The sequence below is a fragment of the Rana temporaria genome, chromosome 12 (genome assembly GCF_905171775.1).
Source record: "Rana temporaria chromosome 12, aRanTem1.1, whole genome shotgun sequence".
Classification (NCBI taxonomy): Eukaryota; Metazoa; Chordata; class Amphibia; order Anura; family Ranidae; genus Rana; species Rana temporaria.
Window position 1 is genome coordinate 55,202,730 of NC_053500.1, and position 27,423 is coordinate 55,230,152.

Sequence of the window (27,423 nt, forward strand, 5' to 3'; positions counted from 1 at the left end):
ACCTAAAAAATTCTCTGTTTTATATCCTATGGAGGAGAAATTCTCCAAAAGATGGGCGCCCCCGGCGGTGGACGCAGCCATCTCCTATGTGAACAAATCTTTAACTTGTCCGGTGGAAAACGTACAGGTGTTTAAGGATCCGGTTGATAAACGCTTGGAAACATTACTGAAAGCCTCCTTTACTTCAGCAGGGGCGATAGTTCAGCCCGCTGTGGCTGCTATTGGAATTACCCAAGCATTATCAGATAAGACTAAGCAAATGCTTAAACTTATCCCTGCCCAGCAGGCAGAGGAATTTTCGGATATACCGAGGGCTATACGCTTTACGGTGGATGCTATCAAGGACTCCATCCAGCAGGCATCACGTTTATCCTTATTTCTAATCCATATGAGAAGGCTCTTATGGTTGAAGAGTTGGGAGGCTGAGCCCCCATGCAAAAAGCTCCTGGTAGGGTTTCCCTTCCATGGAGGACGACTCTTCGGAGAAGATCTGGATAGATATATTCAGACTATATCAAGCGGCAAAAGCACTCTCTTGCCAGTCAAGAAGAAAGCCCGAGGGCCCGCGTTTAAGCGCCAGCCCTCCCCGGGACAGGGGCCCTCTAATACCAGACAGTATCGATGGCCTCCTGCAAGATCAGGCTTTAACAATAAGCCACAAGGCCAAGCCACTGGGGGCAAGAAGCAGTGGTACCGCAAGCCGGCGAAGCCAGCCCCCAAGGCGGCCTTATGAAGGGGCGCCCCCACCCACGATGGTGGGGGGAAGGCTACGTCTCTTTGCAGAGGTTTGGGAGGCCAGCATTCCCGACTGCTGGGTACGGTCTTCCGTGGCCACGGGCTACAAACTAGAATTTTCAGAATTCCCTCCTCCTCATTACCAGGAGTCAAGAGTACCAGGCGACCCGGTGAAGGGAGCTGCATTGATGGCGGCATTGAATCATCTGCTGTGCCAGAAGGTGATAGTAGAGGTACCAGTCCAGGAACAGGGCTTGGGGTTCTACTCCAACCTGTTTATCATCCCAAAGCCCAACGGCGATGTCAGGCCAATTTTGGACTTAAAGGGAGTAAATGCGTACCTAAAGGTCCGCTCATTCCGGATGGAAACTATTCGGTCAGCTGTCGCCGTGCTCCAGAAGGACGACTTCATGGCGTCCATAGACATAAAGGATGCTTACCTTCATGTGCCAATTTTTCAGCCACATCAGGTATTTCTACGCTTCTCGGTGGCTCAGCGTCATTTCCAATTTGTGGCGCTCCCCTTCGGGTTGGCTACGGCCCCCCGGGTATTCACGAAGGTCCTAGCCCCAATCCTAGCCAATCTAAGGACCCAAGGGGTCACGGTCCTGGCTTACCTGGACGACCTCTTGGTCGTAGACCACTCGTTTCCTGGCCTGGAACGAGCAGTCGCCCTCACGGTTCAGTACCTCGAGAGGTTCGGCTGGGTCCTAAATCGAGACAAATCAGCATTTCGGCCCACAAGGCAGCTGGAATATCTCGGCATGAGATTGGATACAGAACAACAGAAGGTGTCCTACCTCTATTAAAGGTCAAGGCCATCAAAGAGCTAATACAAATAGTTCTGAGCAAGAGAAAGCCAACTGTTCGCCTATGTATGCGGCTACTAGGCAAGATGGTGGCCACCTTCGAGGCGGTACCGTATGCTCAGAGCCACACTCGCATCCTGCAGGCAGCCATCCTGTCAGCATGGAGCAAGAGGCCTCAGGCCTTGGAGATTCCTTTGCCACTCTCACCAAGAGTCCGGCAAAGTCTATCTTGATGGTTAAACCCTCAGAATCTCCTGAAGGGAAAGACGTTCAGTCCTGTGACCTGGAAGATAGTAACCACAGACGCCAGCCTGATCGGCTGGGGAGCAATTTTGGATGGTTGCACTCGCCAGGGCACTTGGGCAGCGGCAGAGAAGCAGTTGCCCATCAATATCTTGGAGCTCAGAGCTGCCCGACTAGCCCTCAGGGCTTGGACGTCCAAACTGCAGGGGTTCCCGGTGAGAATACAATCGGACAATGCCACGGCGGTGGCATACATAAATCACCAAGGGGGAACCAAGAGTCAAGCCGCTCAGAAAGAAGTGAGCTTGATTTTCTTGTGGGCAGAAGCCCATGTGCCCTGCATATCGGCTATATTCATTCCCGGAGTGGACAACCTACAGGCGGACTTCTTAAGTCGCCAGACTCTATTGCCGGGGGAGTGGTCTCTGCATCCACAGGTCTTTCAGACACTCTGCCAGAAGTGGGGAGTGCCGGACGTGGATATCATGGCATCGAGACTAAACAAGAAGCTAGACAGGTTCATGTCCCGCACAAGGGATCCCAGAGCCTGCGGAACCGATGCGTTAGTTTGCCCTTGGCATCAGTTCAAACTTCTTTATGCATTTCCCCCGCTCCAGTTACTACCCCGCCTGCTGCGCAGGATCAGGGTGGAGCACATACCAGTCATCCTGGTAGCTCCAGCATGGCCCAGAAGGGCATGGTATTCACTAATCCTGAAGATGGTAGTGGGAGACCCTTGGACTCTTCCTCTACGGCCAGACCTGCTATCGCAAGGTCCGATCCTCCACCCTGCCTTACGGCATCTAAATTTGACGGCCTGGAGGCTGAATCCCTGATTCTCAGGGGTAGAGGTCTGTCTCAGAAAGTTTTCTCTACCCTAATCAGAGCCAGGAAACCGGTCTCTAGGGTGATTTATTACAGGGTCTGGAAGGCCTATGTAGGCTGGTGTGAGTCCAAGCGATGGCTTTCTCGCAAGTTTACCATCGATAGAGTATTAAGTTTTCTCCAGCTAGGAGTGGATAAAGGACTGGCATTAAGCACAATCAAAGGGCAGATTTCAGCTTTGTCAGTGTGGTTTTCAGCGGCCGCTGGCCACCCACTCGCTAGTTAAGACCTTCCTTCAAGGGGTCTTACGTATTAATCCTCCAGTTAAATCCCCGCTTTGTCCGTGGGATTTAAATCTTGTTCTGTCTAGTTTACAGAAACAACCTTTTGAGCCGTTGGCTGAAATTCCTTTGGTTTTACTGACAAGGAAGTTAGTATTTTTGGTCGCCATAGTTTCCGCCAGAAGAGTATCGGAACTGGCAGCCTTATCCTGTAAGGAACCATATCTTATTTTACATAAGGACAAGGTCGTTCTCCGCCCTCATCCTTCCTTCCTACCGAAGGTTATATCCAGTTTTCATCTAAACCAGGATTTGGTATTACCATCCTTCTTCAATAAACCTACTTCCAGAAAGGAAGGGTTGCTGCATACCTTGGATATTGTCAGGGCCATGAAGGCCTATCTTAAAGCTACAGAGAAGATCCGGAAAACAGATGTGTTGTTCATTTTACCGGATGGGCCCAAGAAGGGGCAGGCAGCTGCAAAATCCACCATCTCGAAATGGATTAAACAGTTAATCACTCAGGCCTACGGCTTGAAAGGGTTGCCTCCTCCGTTATCATTAAAGGCTCATTCTACTAGGGCCATGGGCGCCTCCTGGGCAGCACACCACCAGATCTCTATGGCTCAAGTTTGCAAGGCGGCAACCTGGTCTTCTGTCCACACGTTTACAAAATTCTACCAGTTGGACGTAAGAAGGAATACTGATACAGCCTTTGGGCAGGCAGTGCTGCAGGCTGCAGTTTGAGACCCTCGGATTCCGGGGGCTCCCTTTTGAGTTAAATTTAAAAATTATTTTTCTCAACTAAGTTGGATTTATTATGATTTGAGTATCTCTAAATTAAATCCTTTTGTCTTGGGAAGATGTTCTCCCTCCCCTCATTGTAAGCATTGCTTTGGGACATCCCACATAGTAATGAATATGCCGCTCTGTGTCCCGTGATGTACGAGAAAGAAAAAGGGATTTTTAATACAGCTTACCTGTAAAATCCTTTTCTTGGAGTACATCACGGGACACAGAGCTCCCACCCCTCTTATGGGGACCATTTTGGGAGGCATACTGCTTGCTACAAAACTGAGGTACTCCTCCTATGGGAGGGGGTTATATAGGGAGGGGCACTTCCTGTTTGAGATTGCCAGTGTCCATCACCTGAAGGTACTCCATATAACCCACATAGTAATGAATATGCCGCTCTGTGTCCCGTGATGTACTCCAAGAAAAGGATTTTACAGGTAAGCTGTATTAAAAATCCCTTTTTTAAAACTACTGATGTAATGTTATATTTATGGGTGGAACTCCACTTTAAGTGGTTAAACAACATTTAAACATGCTCAATCAACATTAACTATATTTAAACCCTATGCTGCTAGCATTATTAATTATATAGGAAGGTATAATGTATTTACTTTACATTTTTTCGGTTGGTTTCTGGCCTAGGCTAAAATGATTTCACACATCTTCATGGGCATTATTTTCTTTCATCTGGAGGAGGGGCTTTCTCGGCTAAGCACACTCTCCTGCCAGCATGGCTGAGCTAAGGGTAGATGGATTCAAGGAAGTAAAGTCATCTGCCCTTAAAGGAGAAGTCCAGCCTGAGGTTTTTAGGCTGGGCTTCTCCTATGGGTCACAGGAGTGCAATTCGTTTTGCACTCCTGTGACCTGTTTTCAGCGCAGCGCGCTCTGAAGTCTGCTCTCCGCTGACGTCATTGCCATCAGTCGAGTCAGCGCGTCATCCCGACTTCAAAGTCTGGATCTACCATCTGCCATGATTGATGGCAGTCTCAGCGAGCCGCTGAGACAGACGCTCCCTTCCCCTCCACAGCTTATCGCTCCAATGAGTGTGGAGAAGCAGATCAGGAGAGCTGCTTACTGACAGGCAGCATCTCTCCACTCCGGAAGAAGTGAGAACCGAGATATCGGCAATGTTTGGTGGCTCGGTTCTCAGTGCAGAGACACCGGGGGGCAGCTGCAGCATCCGTCTGATGCTCCATTCACCGAGGTAAGTAGGATTAGCCACAAAAAAAATACTTATTTTAAATGGGTAATTAAAAAATCATATCATCACAGAGTGAAACTGTGGGTATGAGAGCGAGGTACACAATGCCATGTCCCGATTGTTAAATAAGTTGGCAGATGATGGACTTTATAGGCATAACACAGATATAATAAAAATATACATTTATTTTGAGAGAAAAGCATACAAGATCAATCAAAACATACATATATATATATATATATATATATATATATATATATATATATATATATATATATATATATATATATATATATATCATTGGCCGTTCATAGAAAGGCCTAAGAACGAAAATGATAATACACCACCTACAAACCAGATAATATATAATACACAGAACACGCCATAAGCTCCTGAAGAAGCGTCATTTCAATACGCGCAACATGTCGAGCTGAGCTGCATATGACACACCACCCTCCATAATTTGTATGTTAACCACTTAACGCCCGCCGCACGCCTATTTACGTCCACAGAATGGCACGTACAGGCAGATGGGCGTATATATACGTCCCTGCCTTCTAGCGGGTCGGGGGTCCGATCGGGATCCCCCCGCAGCGGGCGGCTTACCTCGGGGAGCGATCCGGGACGACGGCGCGGCTATTCGTTTATAGCCGCCCCATCGCGATCGCTTCCCGGAGCTGAAGAACGGGGAGAGCCTTATGTAAACACGGCTTCCCCGTGCTTCACTGTGGCGGCTGCATCGATCGAGTGATCCCTTTTATAGGGAGACTCGATCGATGACGTCAGTCCTACAGCCACACCCCCCTACAGTTGTAAACACGCACTAGGTGAACCCTAACTCCTACAGCGCCCCCTGTGGTTAACTCCCAAACTGCAACTGTCATTTTCACAATAAACAATGCAATTTAAATGCATTTTTTGTTGTAAAAATGACAATGGTCCCAAAAATGTGTCAAAATTGTCCGAAGAGTCCGCCATAATGTCGCATTCACAAAAAAAAACGCTGATCGCCGCCATTAGTAGTAAAAAAAAAAAATGAATAAAAATGCAATAAAACTATCCCCTATTTTGTACACGCTATAAATTTTGCGCAAACCAATCGATAAACACTTATTGCGATTTTTTTTTTTTACCAAAAATAGGTAGAAGAATACGTATCGGCCTAAACTGAGGGAAAAAAAAAATTATATATGTTTTTGGGAGATATTTATTATAGCAAAAAGTAAAAAATATTGCATTTTTTTTCAAAATTGACGCTCTATTTTTGTTTATAGCGCAAAAAATAAAAAACCGCAGAGGTGATCAAATACCACCAAAAGAAAGCTCTATTTGTGGGGAAAAAAGGACGCCAATTTTGTTTGGGAGCCACATCACACGACCGCGCAATTGTCTGTTAAAGCGACACAGTGCCGAATCGCAAAACCTGGCCTGGGCATTTAGCAACAAAATGGTCCGGGGCTTAAGTGGTTAATATACTTACTAGTAGGAAGCGACCTTGGTGTCTTTTTCTCCAGTGTATTATATCTTATCTGGTTTGTAGGTGGTGTGTTATCATTTTTGTTCTTAGGCCTTTCTATGAACGGCCAATGATATATATATATATATATATATATATAGATATATATATATATATAGATATATATATATATATAGATATATATTTATCTTGTATGCTTTTCTCTCCAAATACATCTTATATTTTTTATTATATCTGTGTTAGGCCTATAAAGTCCATAATCTGCCAACTTATTTTTTAACTAATTTTAAATGGTTCTAAAGCAGTGTTTCTCAACTTTTTTTTTCAGTCAAGGCACCCTTTAAAATTATGGACAGTTTCAAGGCACTCCATTCTAAAATGTAAAAAAAAAATGATTCTATTAGTTTTACACAATGCAGCAACATCCACACGTAAGACACCCAACATTAGAGGTGATTTATTCTTTCAAAGCAAATGCACTTTTTCATACTGGTATTGACTAGTATTCCTATGTTTCTCTTCTCCCTCAATTTCTCTCCCTCAGTCAGCTAATGTACTGAGGGAGAGGGGCAGAGGAGGGTCAAACAAGGATGCTGTGGAGGCAACAGACATCCTCCTTATTAACTGATGACGTCATTGGTTGTTAGGATGCCAGTGTCTAGAAACGCGTAATGGTACATAATGAAAACCTGTGGCTTTGTGTAATTAAAAAGCAGGCTTGATCCACACTCTGGCTTGTATATAATTTGTAAATAATGTTTAGGTATTTTACCAAGGCACCCTGCTTAAAAAGGGCTGTTCTAAGGGCAGGAGATGTTTTATCTTAATGCATTCCCTGCATTTTAGGTGAAAAAAGTCCCAGTACTGTATTTGTATCACCTCCTCACTTCTCTAAATAATTACCCAAGTCCTCTCTCTAGCCAGCGCTGTGCTCGAGTGAAGCAGCGCTTCTCTCTTTTTCCCCTCGCAGCCATTGGCTCCTGCTGCTGTCAGTCAAATCCTGTAAGAAGGGAGCAGGGGCAAGGCCAAGCTGCACTGCGTCTGTCTGTTGAGTTTTCTTTAACCCTTTCACGCCGAGCGTACGCATATATGCGTCCTCGGCTTTCAGGGGTTATACCGGGATGATGCCTGCAGCCGCAGGCATCATCCCGGTACCGTTGTTTAGAGCCGGCGATCGGCTTTCCAAACATAACAACCAATGCGGCTAAAAGCCGCTCGGTTGTTATGCCGGAGGAGCGGGAGGGGACATCCGCCGCCTCTCGCCGCCCTGACCGGGCCTCCCGTCCCACCGGGAGACCCGATCCACGATCCGGCGCCTCCAGCGTCTCGGCGCGCTCTGAAACAAAGCCGTAAACGGCTTTGATTCAGTGTCCGCATTGAAACCACGGAAGCGGCGTCATGACGTCACTTCCGGGTTTCTCAGATGCCAATGGCGCCGGATTTAAAAAAGTATACAGTATTCAGAATCGCCGTTTTCGGCGATCTGAATACTTTGAAGTGCAAAGGAGGTCTTTTAGACCCCCGATCCCTCCATAAAGAGTACCTGTCACCACCAATTGCTGTCACAAGGGATGTTTACACAAGGGATTCCTTGTGACAGCAATAAAAGTGATCAAAATGTAAAAAAAAAAAAAAAAAAAATTTAATATTAGAAAAAATAAATAAATAAATAAGAAAACAAAAAAAATTTTTTTTTAAAGCGCCCCCCTCCCCGCGAGCTTGCGCAGCAAAGAAAGCGCACACGGAAGTCGCGCCCGCATATGAAAACGGTGTTCAAATAACACATGTGAGGTATCGCCGCGATCGTAAGAGCGAGAGCAATAATTATAGCACTAGGCCTACTCTGTAACTCTAACCTGGTAACCGTAAAAAAAGTTTAAAGCGTCGCCTATGGAGATTTTTAGTTACCGTAGTTTGTCGCCATTCCACGAGTGCGTGCAATTATAAAGCGTGTCATGCTTGGTATCTATTTACTCGGCATAACATCATCTTTCACATTATGCAAAAAAATTGGGCTAATTTTACTTTTTCTTTTTTTTAAAATTCATGAAAGTAAATTTTTCCCAAAAAGTTGTGTTTAAAACACCGCCGCACAAATACCGTATGACATAAAATATTGCAACAATCGCCATTTTATTCTCTAGATTCTCTGCTAAAAATATATATATAATGTTTGGGGGTTCTAAGTAATTTTCTAGCCAAAAATATGGATTTTAACTTGTAAACACCAAATGTCATACATAGGCATAGGCATGAAAGGGTTAATATTAAACATGGATTAAAAGGCTTTTTTAGTTTTGTGATACAGTTTAGGTTTGCTTTAAAGACCTCAATAAATCTAGATCTTGCATTGATTTTATAAATAGTAAGTGGCGAGACTTTCCTCTCTTGCAGGATTTCTGGTTTTGCTTTCTCTTGGATACCTCACTCCTCTCTTCTACTACATTCCCAAAGCAGCTCTTGCTGCAGTCATTATCTGTGCTGTGGCCCCTGTGTTTGATCTGAGAATCTGCAAGGACCTATGGAAAGTGAAACGTAAGCGCTCAAGACTGACTGTAATTATGTATATTATCATCAGTGTGAGATGTATTCAGTTGTTATAGATACAATAAAGTCATTTGCATGTCACCGCTGTCTGTAAAAAACGTGTAAAGACCACTGTGTGTATGTGTATAAGTGTGTGTGTGTGTGTATGTGTATAGATAGATATATATTATACACAAACTCTAAACCACTTCATGTAGTCTTTTATCAGCCCATGTGTAAATTGCAAATGATGTGGCAACGCATAAACCGTGCAAGCCAACTTTCAAGTTGGGTAATTGTAATTACCAGTTAAAAATAAACTGATGTGGGTCACTTGTCCACATTTTTTGTGCATACAACTATACAGCCGCTGAACATGTACAGTATGATATGCTGTGAGCTAATAAATTGGCATGTTCTGCCATAGTTTCTTGCACAACAGTATGTTCTAACATATTTGGCTGCCCACAATAATTACATAGCATTTATCCAGTGTGTGTGTGTGTGTGTGTGTGTGTGTGTGTTTTTTTTTTTTTTTTTCATAGATGTAGAAGCAAGCAAACATGTAGGTTTAAAGGCAGTGATCATGTTTTGTTTCTGTTTTCCAGCAAATGGATACATTCTTGCTAGGTGTTTGACTTGTCATGTCTGACATATGGTCAAGAGTTCAGTTTTGAAGATGTGTTACATTTTAGAGACTCAACTAACTGAACACAGTGGTGTGCTGTTTTCTGATTCTCTGTGCTCAGTTACACAGTGGTAATGAGTACACTCCATGTACCATGTTTCCACATTTAAAGGTCAATTATATATACATTTAAAAAAAGGACTCCGGGCAAAACAAAAAAATCCCATGCATGGAGTTCTGCCTTAAAGTGTTACTAAACCCACAACAGTAAAATCTGTGTGTATATGCAGTAAAGCATGCTTGTTATACTCACTGAGGAACGTAAGGGGTTAATCTTCCACATGTGTGTAAAAAAGCTATTGTCCCCATAACATGTCTGGATAATGCAGTCTTACTGGGGAGAGGCTCCATATGTTCCGTTTGGTTTGTATTGCTAGAGATTTTTTTCTTCTTCTTCTTGGGAGGGTGCTCAGCACAGGGCCAATCAGGACTGTCCAGACAAGAGGGGTCAGGGGTCCTGCATTCTGATAGGACAGCCAGTGCCGTATGAAAACTCCTCCTACAAGCTTTCACCAGACACTGATAGAAGTCACAGGACTGCTATATACTGCTGATGAGAAAAGGTATTTAGCAATTTTTAGTTACTAAATTAATTGCATTTCCATGTCCTGTGTACTGTGAGAGACCAGATATAGTGAATACAGGGTCCTGGGTTTAGTAACACTTAATATGTACAACTGTCACAGAGAGAGAGGCCTGTGTCAAGTGTCTTAAAAACTATACCATTTGCCCATTTTGTTCTTACAAAAAGTTTATTTCTTGGATGCTTGGATGTGTCTACTAAGTGGATACAGTATATGGGAACCTACAGTGAACATCAGGGCAGTATGAATGAGACCTCTCTCTAACATGAAACTTTCCAGCTGTTGTAAAGATGCATACTGTATCTCTGCATTTTCTGACAACGATAGCCTGGCACAGGTCTAGAACATTACCCTCTAAACCAGCAGTCTCCAAACTGCGGCCCTTTCCTTGCCTTTATCTGGCCCTTGGGGCACTATTCCATCCAATGACACCAACAATGAGGCATTCTTCCTGTTGTTGACATAAACAATGGGGCACTATTCTTCCCACTGATACCATGAAAGGGGTTTGATTCCTCCCGCTGACACCAACAATGAGGCACAATTCCTTTCATTAACACCAATGATGGGGTACAATTCCTTCCATTGACACCAACAATGGGGCACTAGTCCTCCCACTGTTTGTTTTTTGTTTTTTACAATTTTCTTTATTTTTTTCAGGGATTGATCTACTTCCCTTTCTGGCCACATTTCTTTTATCCTTCTGGGAAATCCAGTATGGAATTATCATTGGTATTGTGATCTCACTGATCATCGTTTGTATTCCAGTTGCACGGCCACAGATCAAGGTGAGCAGCATTATGGTGGGAGTATTAAGGAATTCTATTTTCTGAGGTTAGTTTCAAGTGTTACAAAATCCACAACAGTAAAATCAGTCTGTATATGCAATAAAGCATGCTTGTTCTACTCTCTGTGGAAGGGGTTAATTTTCCGCATTGTGTAAAAAGGCTTTTATTCCTGTCTTTTTTGATCCTCCCCTTTTAATGTCCCCCATCCATCTCCTGATAGTACGGAGCCTTGGGGGCACTCTGCACATGTTCAGTTTGGTGTGTATTGGTAGAGTTTTTTTTTTCTTTTGGGAGGGTGCATGTGATTAGCACAGAGCCAATTAGCATGGTCTAGAGAAAGACAGGGGTCATACAGCCTCATAAGACAGTCAGAACAGAATACAAACTCCTCCTACAAGCTTTAACAAGACACTGATAGAAGTCATACGACTGCTATATACTGCTGATAAGAAAAGGTATTTAGCTGTTTAAATTTACTAATATGATTGCATTTCCATGTTCTGTGTACTGTGGGAGGCCAGATATTGTGAATGCAGGGTCCTGGGTTTAGTAACACTTTAAAATCATTATGTTGTCTTTTCCAGGTTATAGACACTGGTGGCTTAAATATGATGATAATGAGTGGCCTGAGTTTTCCAGCCATGGAATATCTCCGGGATACTATTCATAAAAGCGCTTTTGAAGGTAAATATTTTCAGTTCTCAATGCCTAATGTTTTTTTTTCAGTAAGCCCATATTTTTTTGAGTTACCATTTTCTTTTCTTTTTTTTCTTTTTTTTTCATTTTTTTTATCCAAACAATCATAATTCAAGATATTTTCAGTTGACCATACAACATATTAACAAACAGGTACACATATATATCAGAGTTTGAACAATGTGGAAAAGACAAAAACTAGGATCCATAATCAGGCACTCTATCAAATACAGAGTTTTAAATGTGTGAGACAAGTGTCTTGCATGCAAAAGTTGGTATCAGTACTAGGTGATGCACAACTAAGATCAGGTGTCCTTGCAGTGACATGCATAACAAGCAGAGAAGCTGATGGATATGTGGAACATATATTGAAAGCAATATCTGAGGCAGATAAGTAGTGCATGGTAATGAGGGAGTAGACTGGCAGAGTCTTGTTCCCGGGCAGGGAAGGGTGTAACATCTTTGGTGGTGGAGGGCTTGATATCGTTATTGCGGTAGATTTCAAAAGTCACACGAAGGCCAAATGGGACCTCCTAATTGAGTGACCTGTTCCAGGAGTCGGAGGGAGAAAGGGGGGGTCATCATAGGGGGAGAAAAGGGGGGTGGGAGGGGGGCTGGAAGAGGGAAGGGAGAACATAGGTCTTCCAGGGGACCCTCAGGCAGTATGCTTACCCAGCCCTATCTACCCTCTAGCCAGAGTGGTTCATGATGGGTGGGTTACACTTTCATGAGTGGAAAGGGAAAAGAAAGAGCTGTATACAACCCCAGAAGGGACATTGTGTAACGCTGTATATTCGGACAGAGTGTCGTGGAAGGAAATTCAGTCATGTGCCTTGGGTGTCTGCTATTATGTGTGGCGGAGAGAGGAACTTGACTGGCCTGCACAGAGTCCTGACCTCAGCCCAATGGAACACCTTTGGGATGAATTAGAGCGAAGACTGAGCCAGGACTTCTCGTCCACATCAGTGCCTGACCTCACAAATGCGCTTTTGGAAGAATGGTCAAACATTCCAATAGACACACTCCTAAACCTTGTGGACAGCCTTCCCAGAAGAGTTGAAGCTGTTCTATCTGCAAGGGGTGGACCAATCAGGGTTGCCAACCTCCCGCAGCATTTTTTACTGACAAAACATGGAAAATTTACTGGCGGAGCACATTTTTTACTGGCAACCTGAGAAATTACAGAACTCCTATTGAAAATGAACACAGTAAATATTTAAACAGTATAAACATGATATGGAAACACTGACAATACCTATAACAAAGTAAATTGCTTGATTTACAGTTAAAAAGTTAACACAGTTTGAAATTATCAGCCCCGGAAATTTACTGGCATTTGTAAAAAGAAATCACAGATTTTTACAAACTGTCAGTAAATTTACTGGCGGTTGGCAACCCTGGGGCCAACTCAATATTGAACCCTACTGCCTAAGACTGGGATGTCATTAAAGTTCATGTGTGTGTAAAGGCAGGTGTCCCAATACTTTTGATAATATAGCGTATTTGTTGTGTGCCAAAGGTCCAATTATCTCTCATTCATCAATAAACACTGCAAAGCATTAAAAAAAAAAATTCTATACTTTACACTTCCTGTAGGTCCTGGTGACGTCACTGGGCCTCATCGCGGGATCCTGGGAAAATACACTCTCTAGCATTGTGTAGGGGTACATTCTCTCAGGATGTGAGATCTTCCGCTCTCCTATGATCCCAGCAAGCCTACCAGTTGACATAACCTAAGCATTTTTTCATTTTACTTTTAATTTGTTTTTGTTTTTTTGTGAATATTTTACTGAGTGCTTTTAAGGGGGTGATGGGTTTTCAGAAGAGTAGAACTTGTATCATAATACACATTAACGGCATCAAGCTGTTTTCTTATGTGTGTATCTAAATGTCACAGAAAAAACATAACTTCCTTTAGAGAAATAAGTGTATTTAATCCCAGAATACACAGTATTTACCTGCAGAGTAATGTCCTTTTTAATTCTAAAATTAATATTCTGAGTTTGCAGTTCAACTTGTGCAATCCCACTTCTGATTCTCAGAACCCATTCACCCATTTGTGTTTTACATTTTTTTTAACCACTTAACCACCAAGGACGTCCTCTGCTTTGTGCGGTGATATCTGAATGATGCCTGCAGCTACAGGCATCATTCAGATATCGCTGTCTTCAGCCGCCGATTCTGTGCACGATGAGAACGATCAAAGCGGCAGTTCCTATAGGCATCCGGTGCTTCTCCGGGCTCTCCCGTACCATCGGGGGCCCGGAGAGCGAATCGGCCGAAGCTGCTGGGAAGCATAGAGAAGACTGGTCACCAGTCATCTCTATGACCGTCAGAAGCTTGGGCGCGACGTTATGACGTCACGCCCGGTACCCGGAAGTAAACAAAGCCACAATCGCGGCTGTCGGCATGTGATCAGTGAATTTGTTTTCACCGATTTCATGCTTGTAAGCCTGGAGGAGAGATGTGGGGTCTTATTGACCCCACATCTCTCCATAAAGAGGACCTGTCACAGTGATTCCTATTACAAGGGATGTTTACATCCTTGTAAACACCGTTCAAACCCCACATGTGAGGTATCGCCGCGTGCGTTAGAGCATGTGCAACAATTCTAGCACTAAACCTTCTCTGTAACTCGAAAATAGTAACCTGTAAAAAAAATTCAAGCGTCGCCTATGGAGATTTTTAAGTACCGAAGTTTGGCACCATTCCATGAGTGTGCGCAATTTTAAAGTGTGACATGTTAGGTATCTATTTACTCGGCGTAACATCGTCTTTCACATTATTCAAAAAAATTGGGCTAACTTTACTGTTTTGTTGTTTTAATTCATGACACGTTTTTTTCCCCAAAAAAAAGGCGTTTGAAAAATTATTGCGCAAATACCGTGCAAGGAAAAAAAGTTGCAATGACCGCCATAGGCTATATCTGAGATGTCTAAAAAGGATTATATACTGTTAGGAAAAAAAACTTCAAAAACATAAAAGGAGTAAGGGGGAAGGAAAGGAGGGAGAGAAAGATAGAAGATAGGGGTCCACAAGGTTGAATCAAGAATCATCATGAACGTTGGTGTGTTCATTGTGAGTTGTCCTAAGTCTTCCCAAAACAACTACCATGGCATTAAAACGGTTTCGTCAAAGGTAGATGGCAGATCATGTGTTATCCATGCGTGCCATAGTTTTTCAAATTTGGGAATCGGATCGTTATCTATAGTCACCATTTTGGCGTGAATCATGGTATTGTTCATTCTCTTCTCAGCTACCACCAATAATGGGGACCTCCATGCCTTTTGCCATAGTTTTGTTTAGCTGCCAATAAAAGTTGAACAAATAATTAAAATTGGATCATCGTTAAAAACACTGGTTTCAGATTAAGTAGGGCAGTAGTATGATCAGGCTGTATATGCAAACCAAACATCTTGGAAGCCATTGTAAAAATGTCTTTCCAAAAGGCTTGTGCTATTGGGCATGTCCACCAAATGTGTAGGTGTGTACCCAAGTCTGAGCATCCACGATAACATTGTGCGGAGCAGGTTGGTACATATTAAGCCACCCTAGCTGGTACAAGGTACCATCTTGTTAGTACTTTATAATTAGCTTCCACCTCAATAACATTGGGGGAGGCAGCTTTAGTTGTCAACCAGATTTAATTCCAATCCGTGTTATCGAGTGTTCGTCTCAGGTCCGCCTCACATTTCTGGACATAGGATGGCTTATCCAGGTAAGTTTGACTATCAATTGAGGGTAAAGAGAGGAAATTAGACCTTTTAGTGTGAGTCTTTCCTACAAATAGATTCAAAGCCGGTAAAGTGGGTTAGGGAAGTATTATAGCCTATGAGAGGAGTGATTTTTCTTTTTTAATTTGAAGGTACCGGAATAATTCTGATTGAGGCAAACCGTAAGCTTCACAAACGGTCGGGAAAGGGATGAAGGATGTAGAAGTGACACATTTATGCATAGTCGAGATTTCCTGAGACTTCCAAGCTCGGAAGGACTTGGAAGAGATCCATGCAGGGTAAAAAGCGTTTTTTTTTTAGGAAGGAGAGAAGAGGAGTGTAGAGATTGTAATCTGTGTTTAAATTTGAATCTATCCCATAAGGAAATAAAGTGTTTGGTGACGGGGTTACGTAAACCTTTTGCAGTCCTTTGGGAGAAGCCAAAACAGATTGGAGATCGATAAGGGATCACATTCAGTTGCTTCGATCAACACCCATAGGGGAATTTCCTGCTGTGCATGGTATTTAGTAGACATGTGCAAACTGGAATATTTCGTTTCGTTTTTTCGTTTTCGTTTGGAAAATACATTTATTCAGTTACTCCCGAAAATCGTTTTGATTTATTTAGTTTTTTGTTGGGGAATAGCTTTCGTCCGAAAATCCAATAATACTTGGTTTCTGTCGAATGGTCAAAAGAATATTCGACGGAACGTCGAATCTTTGTTGGTTTCTGTCTAATGGTCAAAAAATATTCGACGGAACGTCGAATCTTTACGCCGAATCGTACATTTCCATTCGAATATTCCGCCTACAAGAATTCTAAAGTTGTATGACTAGTAATAATGTCGAATCTATTCTCTATAATGTCGAATCTATTTTCTCATAGATCGAAATCTATTCTCTGTAATGTCGAACCTATTATTTCTATAGTGTCGAATCTTTTCTCTATAATGTCAAATCTTTTCCCTATAATGTCGAATCTCTCCATATAGAATTTTTACCACAACGAAAACAAAGCATTTTTTATGTCGGATCTTTCGGTTTTCGTTTCTTGCACTTTCGTTATCGTTTGTTAAAACGATAACGAAAAAACCTGATTTCTTTTCCGTACATCACGGGACACAGAGCGGCATATTCATTACTATGTGGGTTATATGGAGTACCTTCAGGTGATGGACACTGGCAATCTCAAACAGGAAGTCCCCTCCCTATATAACCCCCTCCCATAGGAGGAGTACCTCAGTTTTTTCCCCCTGTGTCTTAGGTGTTGGTCACAAAGAAGTTTGCCTCCAGGTCCTTGAGACTAGGCAGACTATACCGGATCTGTCCAAAGTGCCTCAGAGCCAAAGTGGACAGTACCTGGGCCCCAAGTCGTGGGGTTTCGCCTATAATGCCTCTTCGCAAGGGGCTGGATCCTGGGCCCAGAACTTTGAGCTTTCTAAAGCCCAAAAGGTACTGTTGCCAGGATGCTGTATAGGTCCAGGGCAGTGGTGTTCCACAGGACCCGGGTCCCTGAAGGTCTAGTACAGAACCCACGGAGATGGGAGAAGATTGGGCCTCTTGCTTTTGCAATACCCTGCAGCGTTGAGCAGGTAAGAGGGGGGCCTGCGGAACTTGGTTCGTCGGCAGGTCCCTCAGGGGGAAGACTAGTTGGGTTAGCCTGGGATGCTCTGCATGGGCAACTATTACCACTATGTCTGCTAGACAGGATGGTCACCTCCCATTTACTAGTATACCCCCCACCCCCACGGACTGGGTTGCTTGTGGCTGTCCCGCATGGTTTTGGGGGGTAGAGGCTCTTTGCCTGGTTCTAGGACAAGCAGGGCAAGCCCACCCCCCGTTATCTCTCGGCTTAAAGGCCAGGGGCTTACCTGTATTGGGTGCGTTTTTTCCCCTGCAGCTCTGGGTCCTCTTGCGCCGCCGGCGTGCTGCTCCTCTCCTCAGAGACATGCTTCCCCTCTGGGACGCGCGCGTGCGCGCGCATGATATAGATGCGCGCTGAGGGGGCGGGGAGCGTCGCGACGTCGGCGGGGAGAGAGGGGCGTTCCCCCCTCGCTGTTATCTTCAGCAGTTCTGTCCTCCGGTCAGTGTAGGATTCGTCTGCTGACTGGAGGGACACAGAGCAGGACAGAGCGGAGCAGGGTGACACCTAGTGGCGGTAAAAGAGACCTGTTTAGGTCTGGAGCTAAGCTCCTCACTGACTAAGGGGAGAAAATAGGAGATGTTCCCCTGATTTTCTCTATTAGCCAAAGGTCTTTTTTTGACAGCAGTCTGGCATTCACACAGTCCCTTTAAAGTGCAAAAAAAAAAAAAAAAAAAAAAGGATTAAATATTAAAAAAAAAAAAAAAAAAGTTTTCTTTCAGGGAAAAGGTGTGCACTACCTTCCCATTGGCTTATAAGGTTTCGGGCCTTAAGCTACATATATTATTATTTCTTTTGTTCTCCTTGCTACATCAGTCAGCTGTTAGTAGCGGAGTGCCTCGGTATTGTATCATGGGCCCTAAAGGTTCGGGGACTAAAAGTGCTAAAAATGCAAAGAAACAGAAGGGTTCCCCCTCTAGCTCTGAGGATCTTAATCAGACTATGCCGGTTCTGTCCTCTCCTAAAAAACTAGAAGATGCCGCCTTTGAGGAGCCATTAGGTGTGGTGGGTGCTGTGGCTGGCCCCATTCTGCCCGACCCAGTGTTTGTCACGCAGGATATGTTATCTGTCTCCCTGCAGGGGTTAGAACAGAGGTTGACAACTTTGCTTACTAATTCCCTGGCAGGCAAAAAGCGGACTAGATCTCCGTCCCCGAAGGTGGTGTCCTCTGATGCTGAGATTCTCTCCCCAGAGGAGTTAGAATCCCAGGAGGACCAAACGGAGCAGATCCTAGAAGGTTCAGACATTGAGGAGTCCACTATTGAGGAACCTTTTTCGGTCTCTCAAGCAGAGAATCTGTGGGTACAGTCTTTAACGGACATGGTCCGCTCAGCTTTTAAGCTGCCCTCGCCAGGGCCTCAGATTCCTGCCGTGTCTTCTTTGGGCTCCTTAAAAGCTCCATTAAGTAACGCAGTGTTTCCGGTTCACCCGTTGTTGGAAGACCTGATCTTTCAAGATTGGGCCCGGCCCGATAAAATTTTTGTGCCTCCTAAAAGGTTTTCTGTTTTGTACCCCATGGAGGAAAGATTTTCAAAAAAATGGGTGCTTCCCGCTGTGGATGCGGCGGTCTCCTGCGTAAACAAATCTTTAACTTGCCCAGTAGAGAACATACAGATGTTCAAGGATCCGGTTGATAAGCGGTTGGAAACCCTTTTGAAAGCATCCTTTTCTACAGCAGGGGCAGTTGTGCAACCGGCCGTGGCTGCAATTGGCGTTTGTCAGGCGTTAAAAGACCAGACTAAGCAGATGCTAAGAGAGCTCCCGGCTCAGCAAGCACAGGATCTGGCCGACCTTCCCAGGGCTCTGTGTTTCGCGGTGGATGCCATAAAGGACTCCATCCAACAAGCTTCCCGTCTGTCGCTATTTTTGGTACATATGCGAAGGCTCCTGTGGCTAAAGAATTGGTCGGCAGAGACTCCGTGTAAAAAGCTGTTGGCGGGTTTTCCCTTCCACGGAGGAAGGCTTTTTGGGGAAGATTTGGATAAGTACATACAGACAATATCAAGTGGCAAGAGTACTCTTTTACCGGTCAAAAAGAGATTTCGAGGTCCGGCGTTTAAGCGGCAGCAATCCCCAGCCCCAGGGCCCTCGGCCCCCAGGCAGTATCGACGGCCTACCGCACGGTCAAACTTTGGTAATAAGTCGCAAGGGCAGGCCGCGGGTGGCAAGCGACCATGGGCCCGCAAGCCAGTTAAACCTGCTCCAAAGTCGGCTTTATGAAGGGGCGCCCCCACTCAATCGGGTGGGGGGCAGGCTTTGATTCTTTGCAAAAGTTTGGGAAGCCAAGATCCCCGACAAATGGGTTCTTTCCTTGGTGGCGGCTGGCTACAAAATAGAGTTTCGGGAGTTTCCCCCTCCGCATTTTCAGGAATCAAGAATTCCAAGCGATCCGGAAAGGAGGGCTGCCTTGCTAACAGCCTTGGATCATCTTCTAACCCAAGGGGTAATCGTAGAGGTACCAGTTCAGGAGCACAAGCTAGGCTTTTACTCCAATCTGTTCATCGTGCCAAAGCCCAACGGCGATGTAAGGCCCATCCTGGATCTAAAGATTCTAAACTCTTACTTGAGGATTCGGTCCTTTCGGATGGAATCCATACGGTCTGCCGCCGCAGCCTTGCAGCGGAACGATTTTTTGGCCTCGATAGACATAAGAGACGCGTATCTTCATGTTCCAATTTTTCAGGGGCATCAAAAATTCCTACGCTTTGCAATCGCAGGGCGCCACTATCAATTTGTGGCTCTCCCTTTCGGGTTGGCTACAGCCCCCCGTGTGTTTACGAAGGTCCTGGCCCCCATCTTAGCCAATCTAAGGACCCAGGGAATCCTGATCCTGGCCTATTTGGACGACCTCCTGATCATAGATCACTCTGCTTCGGACCTGGGTCGAGCGGTAGCCCTTTCAGTTCAGTACCTCGAGGTATTCGGTTGGGTTTTAAACCAAGAAAAGTCGGCTTTACAGCCCACAAAACGATTGGAATACCTCGGCATGCTGCTAGACACGGAGAAACAAAGAGTGTTTCTTCCTTTAGAGAAGTTCAAAGGGATCAAAGAATTGATCCAGTTGGTGCTAAGCAAAAGGAAGCCAACTATCCGATTGTGCATGAGATTACTGGGAAAGATGGTGGCCACCTTCGAGGCGGTGCCATACGCTCAGGCACACACTTGAATCCTACAGACAACCATCCTATCAGCATGGAACAAAGATCCACAACGCCTGGATCTTCCGTTGATCCTTCCATCAAGGGTCCGGCAAAGTCTCTACTGGTGGCTAAAGCCTCGGAACCTCCTAAAAGGAAAATCATTCAGTCCCATCATCTGGAAGTTGATAACCACAGATGCCAGCCTGAAGGGCTGGGGAGCAGTCTTGGATGGGCAAGTCCAGCAGGGGGTTTGGACAGAGTCGGAAAGAGGGCTGCCAATCAATGTCCTGGAGATCAGGGCGGCACGCTTAGCCTTAGAAGCCTGGACGTCCAGACTTCAGGGGTGTCCAGTGAGAGTGCAGTCCGACAATGCCACGGCGGTGGCATATATAAATCACCAAGGGGGCACGAAAAGTCGAGCCGCCCAAAGGGAAGTGAGCTTAATTTTCCTATGGGCAGTCGCATGTACCATGCATCTCGGCGATTTTTATCCCAGGGGTGGACAATTTACAGGCGGACTTCTTAAGTCGCCAGCAGCTGGTGTCAGGGGAGTGGTCCCTCCATCCCCAAGTCTTTCAGGAAATCTGCCAGAGATGGGGATCTCCGTATGTGGACATCATGGCGTCAAGGTTTAACAGGAAACTGAGCAAGTTCATATCCCGATCAAGGGACCCTCTGGCCTGTGGAACCGATGCGTTGGTTTGTCCTTGGCATCCGTTCAGTCTGCTGTACGCCTTCCCCCCGTTACAGATGCTGCCCCGCCTGCAGCGCAGGATCAGGGTGGAGAACAGACCAGTCATTCTGATAGCCCCAGCGTGGCCCCGGAGGTCGTGGTACTCACTAATCGTGAGAATGTCAGTGGGAGAACCATGGACCCTTCCACTTCGGCCAGACCTACTCTCTCAAGGCCCGATACTCCACCCTGCCTTACGGCATCTAAATTTGACGGCTTGGCGGCTGAATCCCTGATCCTCAGGGGTAGGGGCCTATCTAGCCAAGTTATTTCTACTCTGATTAAAGCTAGAAAACCAGTCTCCAGAGTAATTTATTACAGGGTCTGGAGGGCCTACGTAAGCTGGTGTGAGTCCCAGAGATGGCTTCCACGCAAATACACCATTGACAGGGTATTGCGTTTCCTCCAGATAGGGGTAGATAAGGGCTTGGCCTTAAGTACTATTAAAGGACAGATTTCTGCCTTATCAGTATGGTTTCAGAGGCCGTTAGCCACGCACTCTTTGGTTAAAACCTTTTTACAGGGGGTCTTACGCATTAATCCCCCCATCAAATCTCCGGTTTGTCCGTGGGATTTGAATCTTGTGTTGTCAGCGCTGCAAAAACAGCCATTTGAGCCTCTGGCAGAGGTTCCGTTGGTATTACTGACTCGGAAGTTGGTATTTTTGGTCGCTATGGCTTCCGCTAGAAGAGTTTCAGAGCTGGCAGCCTTGTCTTGTAAAGAACCATACCTCATTCTGCATAAAGACAGGGTGGTTCTCCGTCCACATCCGTCTTTTCTGCCTAAGGTGGTGTCCAGTTTTCACTTGAACCAGGATTTGGTCCTACCATCCTTTTTTCCAAAGCCCACTTCTAGAAAGGAAGGGTTGCTGCACACCTTGGATATTGTCAGGGCCATGAAGGCCTATCTCAAGGCTACAGAAGAGATTCGAGAAACGGATACATTGTTCATTCTGCCGGAAGGGCCCAAGAGAGGTCAGGCGGCAGCTAAAGCTACCATCTCTAGATGGATTAAGCAAGTAATCGGTCAGGCCTACGGCTTGAAGGGGTTGCCTCCTCCTTTATCTGTTAAGGCCCATTCTACTAGGGCCATGAGCGCCTCCTGGGCAGCACACCACCAGATCTCTATGGCTCAGGTTTGCAAGGCGGCAACCTGGTCATCGGTCCACACGTTCACAAAATTTTACCAATTGGACGTGAGACGAAGGGCCGATGCAGCCTTTGGACAGGCAGTGCTGCAGGCTGCGATTTGAGATCCTCAAGATTCGGGGCACCCTTGGTTAATTAATGAATTAATTAAATTAATCAGAATAATTATTTTTTGTTGGATTTAATTTGGATTTATTATGATTTAAAGAATACTTTCTGAATTAAATCTCCTGGCTGAGATGTCTCCCTCCCCTCATTGGAAGCATTGCTTTCGGACATCCCACATAGTAATGAATATGCCGCTCTGTGTCCCGTGATGTACGGAAAAGAAAAGGGGATTTTTAATACAGCTTACCTGTAAAATCCTTTTCTTGGAGTACATCACGGGACACAGAGCTCCCACCCCTCTTATGGGGAACATTTTGGGTGGCATACTGCTTGCTACAAAACTGAGGTACTCCTCCTATGGGAGGGGGTTATATAGGGAGGAGACTTCCTGTTTGAGATTGCCAGTGTCCATCACCTGAAGGTACTCCATATAACCCACATAGTAATGAATATGCCGCTCTGTGTCCCGTGATGTACTCCAAGAAAAGGATTTTACAGGTAAGCTGTATTAAAAATCCCCTTTTTCGGACAAAAATGCATTTTAACGAAAACGAATTCACATGTCTAGTATTTAGATAGGCTAGCAATATATGCTGCCCTATAGTACGTTGCAAAGTTGGGGAAGCCTAGGCCTCCATGTATTTTGGAAAGATAAAGTGTGTGCAAAGGTATACGTGGTTTGGAGGACCCCCATATGTTTGTTGCTTTTTTTTGGAGGAAGTAAAAATTCCAGCATGTAAGAATTCTAAAGAATATATAAAGATGAAGACAGCAGACATGCATGTAACATTTATGTAGGGATATTTGTTTTATCTCTCTGTATCATCTGATGCTGTTCACTTCACTGGGTATAGGAGAGGGTTTACATCCACTTTAAGAAAAAGTTACATTTAAAAAAATTACTTTAATAAAAAAAGTATATGGGTTGTATAGAGCAATACTGTGAATGTCTCCAGCCCTGAGAGATGCCTCACATGAGGACTTTTTGAAGGTGCAGCCATGTTCGAAGAGGATTTTTTCTGGAGAGGCTGTAAGGATCAGATCAGGTCATAGTTATGCTGGACACATTTACTCAGAAGCTATTTCTACTTCTGGGCATTGATATCTGCATACATTTTACAGAGAGAATTGCCTGAAAATGTTATGCTAGGTCTTCAAGTTACCTGGACTGCATTGTACCTTTTGAAGTGATCGGAAGTCTGAAACTGTCTTTGTTTTTACAAATGCCCTTATAGTTTCCCCACCAAGATCGGTAAACCTTGATTTCTCACACGTGAACGTACTGGATTTTACTATTGTCACAGGACTTGGAGAACTAATTCATGAGTTCCAGTGTCAGGGATTGTCACTTTCTTTCTCGGGATTGCAGGTATTTTGATGGCTTTTCATGCAGTTATTTTTATTATAGTGTAGGCAGTTTTCTCCATAAATATCATTTTGTTTTTTCCTTTTGCAGCCTGAAGTACTTCAAATTTTATTGGCAGCAGATTTGAATGGATTTAAACATCTCCAGAGCATGGGATCAGGTAATGAGGGTAGCTCTTTCTTAAATGCAGCCTACACAGAGCACACAATTTTGTGTCTTTTGTTAAGCACTATAGAACACAACATGCTTTCCAAACTCAGAATTGGAGATTAAAACAAAACTGCAGGCAAACGGCTAGGAGTCAATCACCTTAACAGCACGAGTTGTTAAAATATTATTTTATTGCCCAATAATTTCAACATGCCCAATTTACACACAAATGGCACGCAAGTAAGGAGTCCGTATCGGTCACATAAAGAAGTGTTTTAGCAGCTGCAAGCCATTTCTTATGAATTATTTTATCCTTCCTTGGAATGGCTTGTTTTCTACTTTTTTCAATATATATTTCATAGTTGACAGCAGCCAGAAGGAAGGTGGCAGTATTTAAAGTAGCCATACGAAGAACTGTTATTTAACCTTTACAAACAAAATACATCAGAATTATTAATAAATTATGCATGTTGTATGTTTATCCTGTCCATGCTTTCACGCGTTTGAGAAGATTGAAGGAATAATCTCTAAATGTAAAACATTATTTGAAGCCATGTGTTTTAGTAAAGTGATAGATAAAAGATAAGTTCACTTTTGTAAAAATTAAATAAAATTAAATGCAAATCTTTTTGCGGGTGACAAAATTAGCATTTATTTATTTATTTGATTTTTGATTTTATTACTATGAGCCTGCCAAGCATTGCATCCACAATCAGCAGATCATCCTCATAGGAGGAGGCAGTTACACACTGACAGGAAGAATCAATGAACTACCCAGAGCACTGACCAGCACCCTGGTGGTTCATTGAGAACTACAAGCTGACGGCTGCAAAAAGCTGTCGGGACCTGTAGTTTTCAAATTCAAAGAACACCGAATCAGTGTTAATTTTGGCAGCAAATTTCTATTTAGTTTTAGTCTAATGCCACGCACACACGATCGGAAATTCTGACAAGAAAACCGTGGATTTTTTCCAACGGAATGTTGGCTCAAAGTTGTGTTGCATACACACGATCACACAAAATTCTGACCGACAAGAACGCAGTGACATACAACACGTACGACGAGCCGAGAAAAATTAAGTTCAGTGTGGCTCTTCTGCTCGATTCCAAAAATGCGTGGATTTTTGTTTTGCATACAGACGATCGTAATTTCCGACGAGAACTTTTCTTGTCTGAAAAATTGAGAACCAGCTCTCAAATTTTTGCTGTCGGAAATTCCGACAGAAAAATTCCGATGGAGCCTAAACACGGTCGGAATTTCTGACCAAAAGCTCACATCAAACTTTTCTTGTTGGAATTTTCGATTGTTTGTACGCGGCATTAGTCTTTTAACTAAATGCCATTTTAGTTTTAGTCCCATTTTAGTCATCTGCAATTTTTTTAGTTTTAGTTGACTAAATCTGCAGTACATTTTAGTCAACTAAAATGCCCTACAATTTAGTAGACTTAAATTGAATAGGTTTAGTTAAATTGTAATGCATTATTTAAGCATTTCTCTAGAATTTCCAAACTTATTATATACTCCTGAGTGATATGGATTGGCCGCAGTGGTGATTAGGGATGAGCTCCGGCTTGTTCACACAGTCCACATGCAGAGCCCGCCAGGAAGGCTGCACTGCGCTGCGCTAATCCCAGGCAGGGAGACATTGTCCCGATGCTCGGCTGCAGAGAACAGGAAATGTTTCCCTGCCTGTGGTTTGCACAGTCCACGTGCAGAGCCCGCCAGGAAGTCTGCATGGCGCTGTGCTAACACGCCGGTGCTCATCCCTAGTGGTGATATACTCACAATGTTCCTGCATGTTATGCCTTATTATAGATGCAATCCCATATACTACTATTAGGTTGCACGTTTTTGTAGGGTTCAGTGTTGCCAACCCCCCCAAGTGAAATTTACAGACAACATGCCTAAAAATTACGAACGACACCAATGTTTTACTGGCACTTCAAAAAAAGCACCTAAAATGTCTGTTTTCGGTGCTAAACTGTGCAACTTTTAGTATTTAAACTATAAACATGTTGCTAGTGCTATTAGCAATGTGTTTAAGTTAAACAAAAGTAAAAAAAAACGAATTTCTCTATTTACATGAAGGTCAGGTTAATATAACACAGCCAGCACAGAGTTCCCCCTTACAGTGCAAGGGAGAACTCTGCGAACCTTGATGTGAAGGTCAACGACGACTCTGGTGACCAGAGATTACCTTCCGCAGAGTGAATACACTAAGGTAAGGGGGGTTACTGATATAAGGGTTAACCTTTATTTCAGTGCCCCCTTACATTATTGTGTTCACTCCCCCCACCCCCTTACATCAGTGACCCCCCTCAGACTGACCTCCTCTCAGGTGCACCGTGCAGGGCTCAGGCAACTCCAGCTTGGCGGCTTTGGTTTTATCTGATAGTCTCCGCTACACAGTCCACACACATCTGACTTCTCTCGTGACCCCCACCTGGCGGCGCTCCCACTCTTGACTCCTCTACTGGCTCCCCCTCAGAGACTGCAGACATGATAAAAGATGAGATGGTCAGAGACTACAGACATGGTACAGGAGATGGTCGGAGATTGCAGACATGATAAAAGATGAGATGGTCGGAGACTGCCGACATGGTACAGGAGATGGTCAGAGACTGCCGACATGGTACAGGAGATGGTCAGAGACTGCCGACATGGTACAGGAGATGGTCAGAGACTGCCGACATGGTACAGGAGATGGTCAGAGACTGCAGACATGGTACAGGAGATGGTCAGAGACTGCAGACATGGTACAGGAGACGGTCAGAGACTGCAGACATGGTACAGGAGACGGTCAGAGACTGCCGACATGGTACAGGAGATGGTCAGAGACTGCCGACATGGTACAGGAGATGGTCAGAGACTGCAGGCATATTACAGGAGATGGTTATGCGGACAGGATACAGGAGATGGTTATGCGGACAGGATACACTCATGCGGACAGGATACAGGAGATGGTCATGCGGACAGGATACACTCATGCGGACAGGATACAGGAGAAATCAGAGAGATGGCAGACAGAGATTGCATACAATGATTTTGTACAATCTTACCACTGCCATTTTTGTCAGGAAACTGCTGCCTGTGCCTGTCTAACAGCACTGTGCACCACAGGTCCACCTGAGCCCCCTCCTCCCTCCCCTCTCCACCATCAATGAATCATTTCAGCCTGGCTGTCTCCCTGCTCACCCTCACACAGTCGACTCAAGAAAGTCTCTCTCTTGTCACACTCACTGTCAGTCCGACTACTAGTTTGCTCTGACTGACTCACCAGGCATGGCAACGGCGGGCAGCAGGCTCCACACACACACGTCACTCGGGCAGGCAGGGGTCTGTCCGTTGCTCTGGTGGGGGTGTGTGTGCTCTGTTGTCTGTATCCAGTCCACCGGTCCCGAGTCCGACTGGTCTGGATCCCTCAGCTCAGGTCACAGACCGGTCAAACCCTCACACACGCAACTCTGCTCTCCACTCTGAGGCTCCTCTGTCCTGCCTGTTCATAGGCTGGCAGGAAAATGCGATCAATTCATTGACTGCGCGGTGTGTGGGCCGGGCAGAGGCTGTGCAGGAGTCAGACTTGGCGGTTTAGGATCGAATCTTCTCTGGGATTTCCGGAATTGCGCATGCGCAGTTCTGACCTCAAGCCGATCGTCGCCATTTTTACTGGCACATTTCCCTTACTACGGACTTTTACGTACAGGAAAAAGGTGCCTTTTTTTTAACGAACTGTCCGTAATTCTACGTACGGTTGGCAACACTGGTTGGGAGTTT

At 44.7% G+C, this 27,423-nt stretch overlaps 1 protein-coding gene across 3 annotated transcripts in view; it reads left to right on the forward strand.

Annotated features, from left to right (window-relative positions):
* SLC26A11 (solute carrier family 26 member 11) overlaps positions 1 to 27,423 on the forward strand; it is a 95,815-nt gene that overhangs the window by 47,607 nt on the left and 20,785 nt on the right. For all 3 annotated transcript variants that reach the window (XM_040331783.1, XM_040331784.1, XM_040331782.1), the window contains exons 12-16: positions 8,761 to 8,901; positions 10,825 to 10,952; positions 11,537 to 11,636; positions 23,368 to 23,501; positions 23,589 to 23,658. In XM_040331783.1, the coding sequence (XP_040187717.1) occupies positions 8,761 to 8,901; positions 10,825 to 10,952; positions 11,537 to 11,636; positions 23,368 to 23,501; positions 23,589 to 23,658 (573 nt within the window). The remainder of the gene's footprint in view (positions 1 to 8,760; positions 8,902 to 10,824; positions 10,953 to 11,536; positions 11,637 to 23,367; positions 23,502 to 23,588; positions 23,659 to 27,423) is intronic.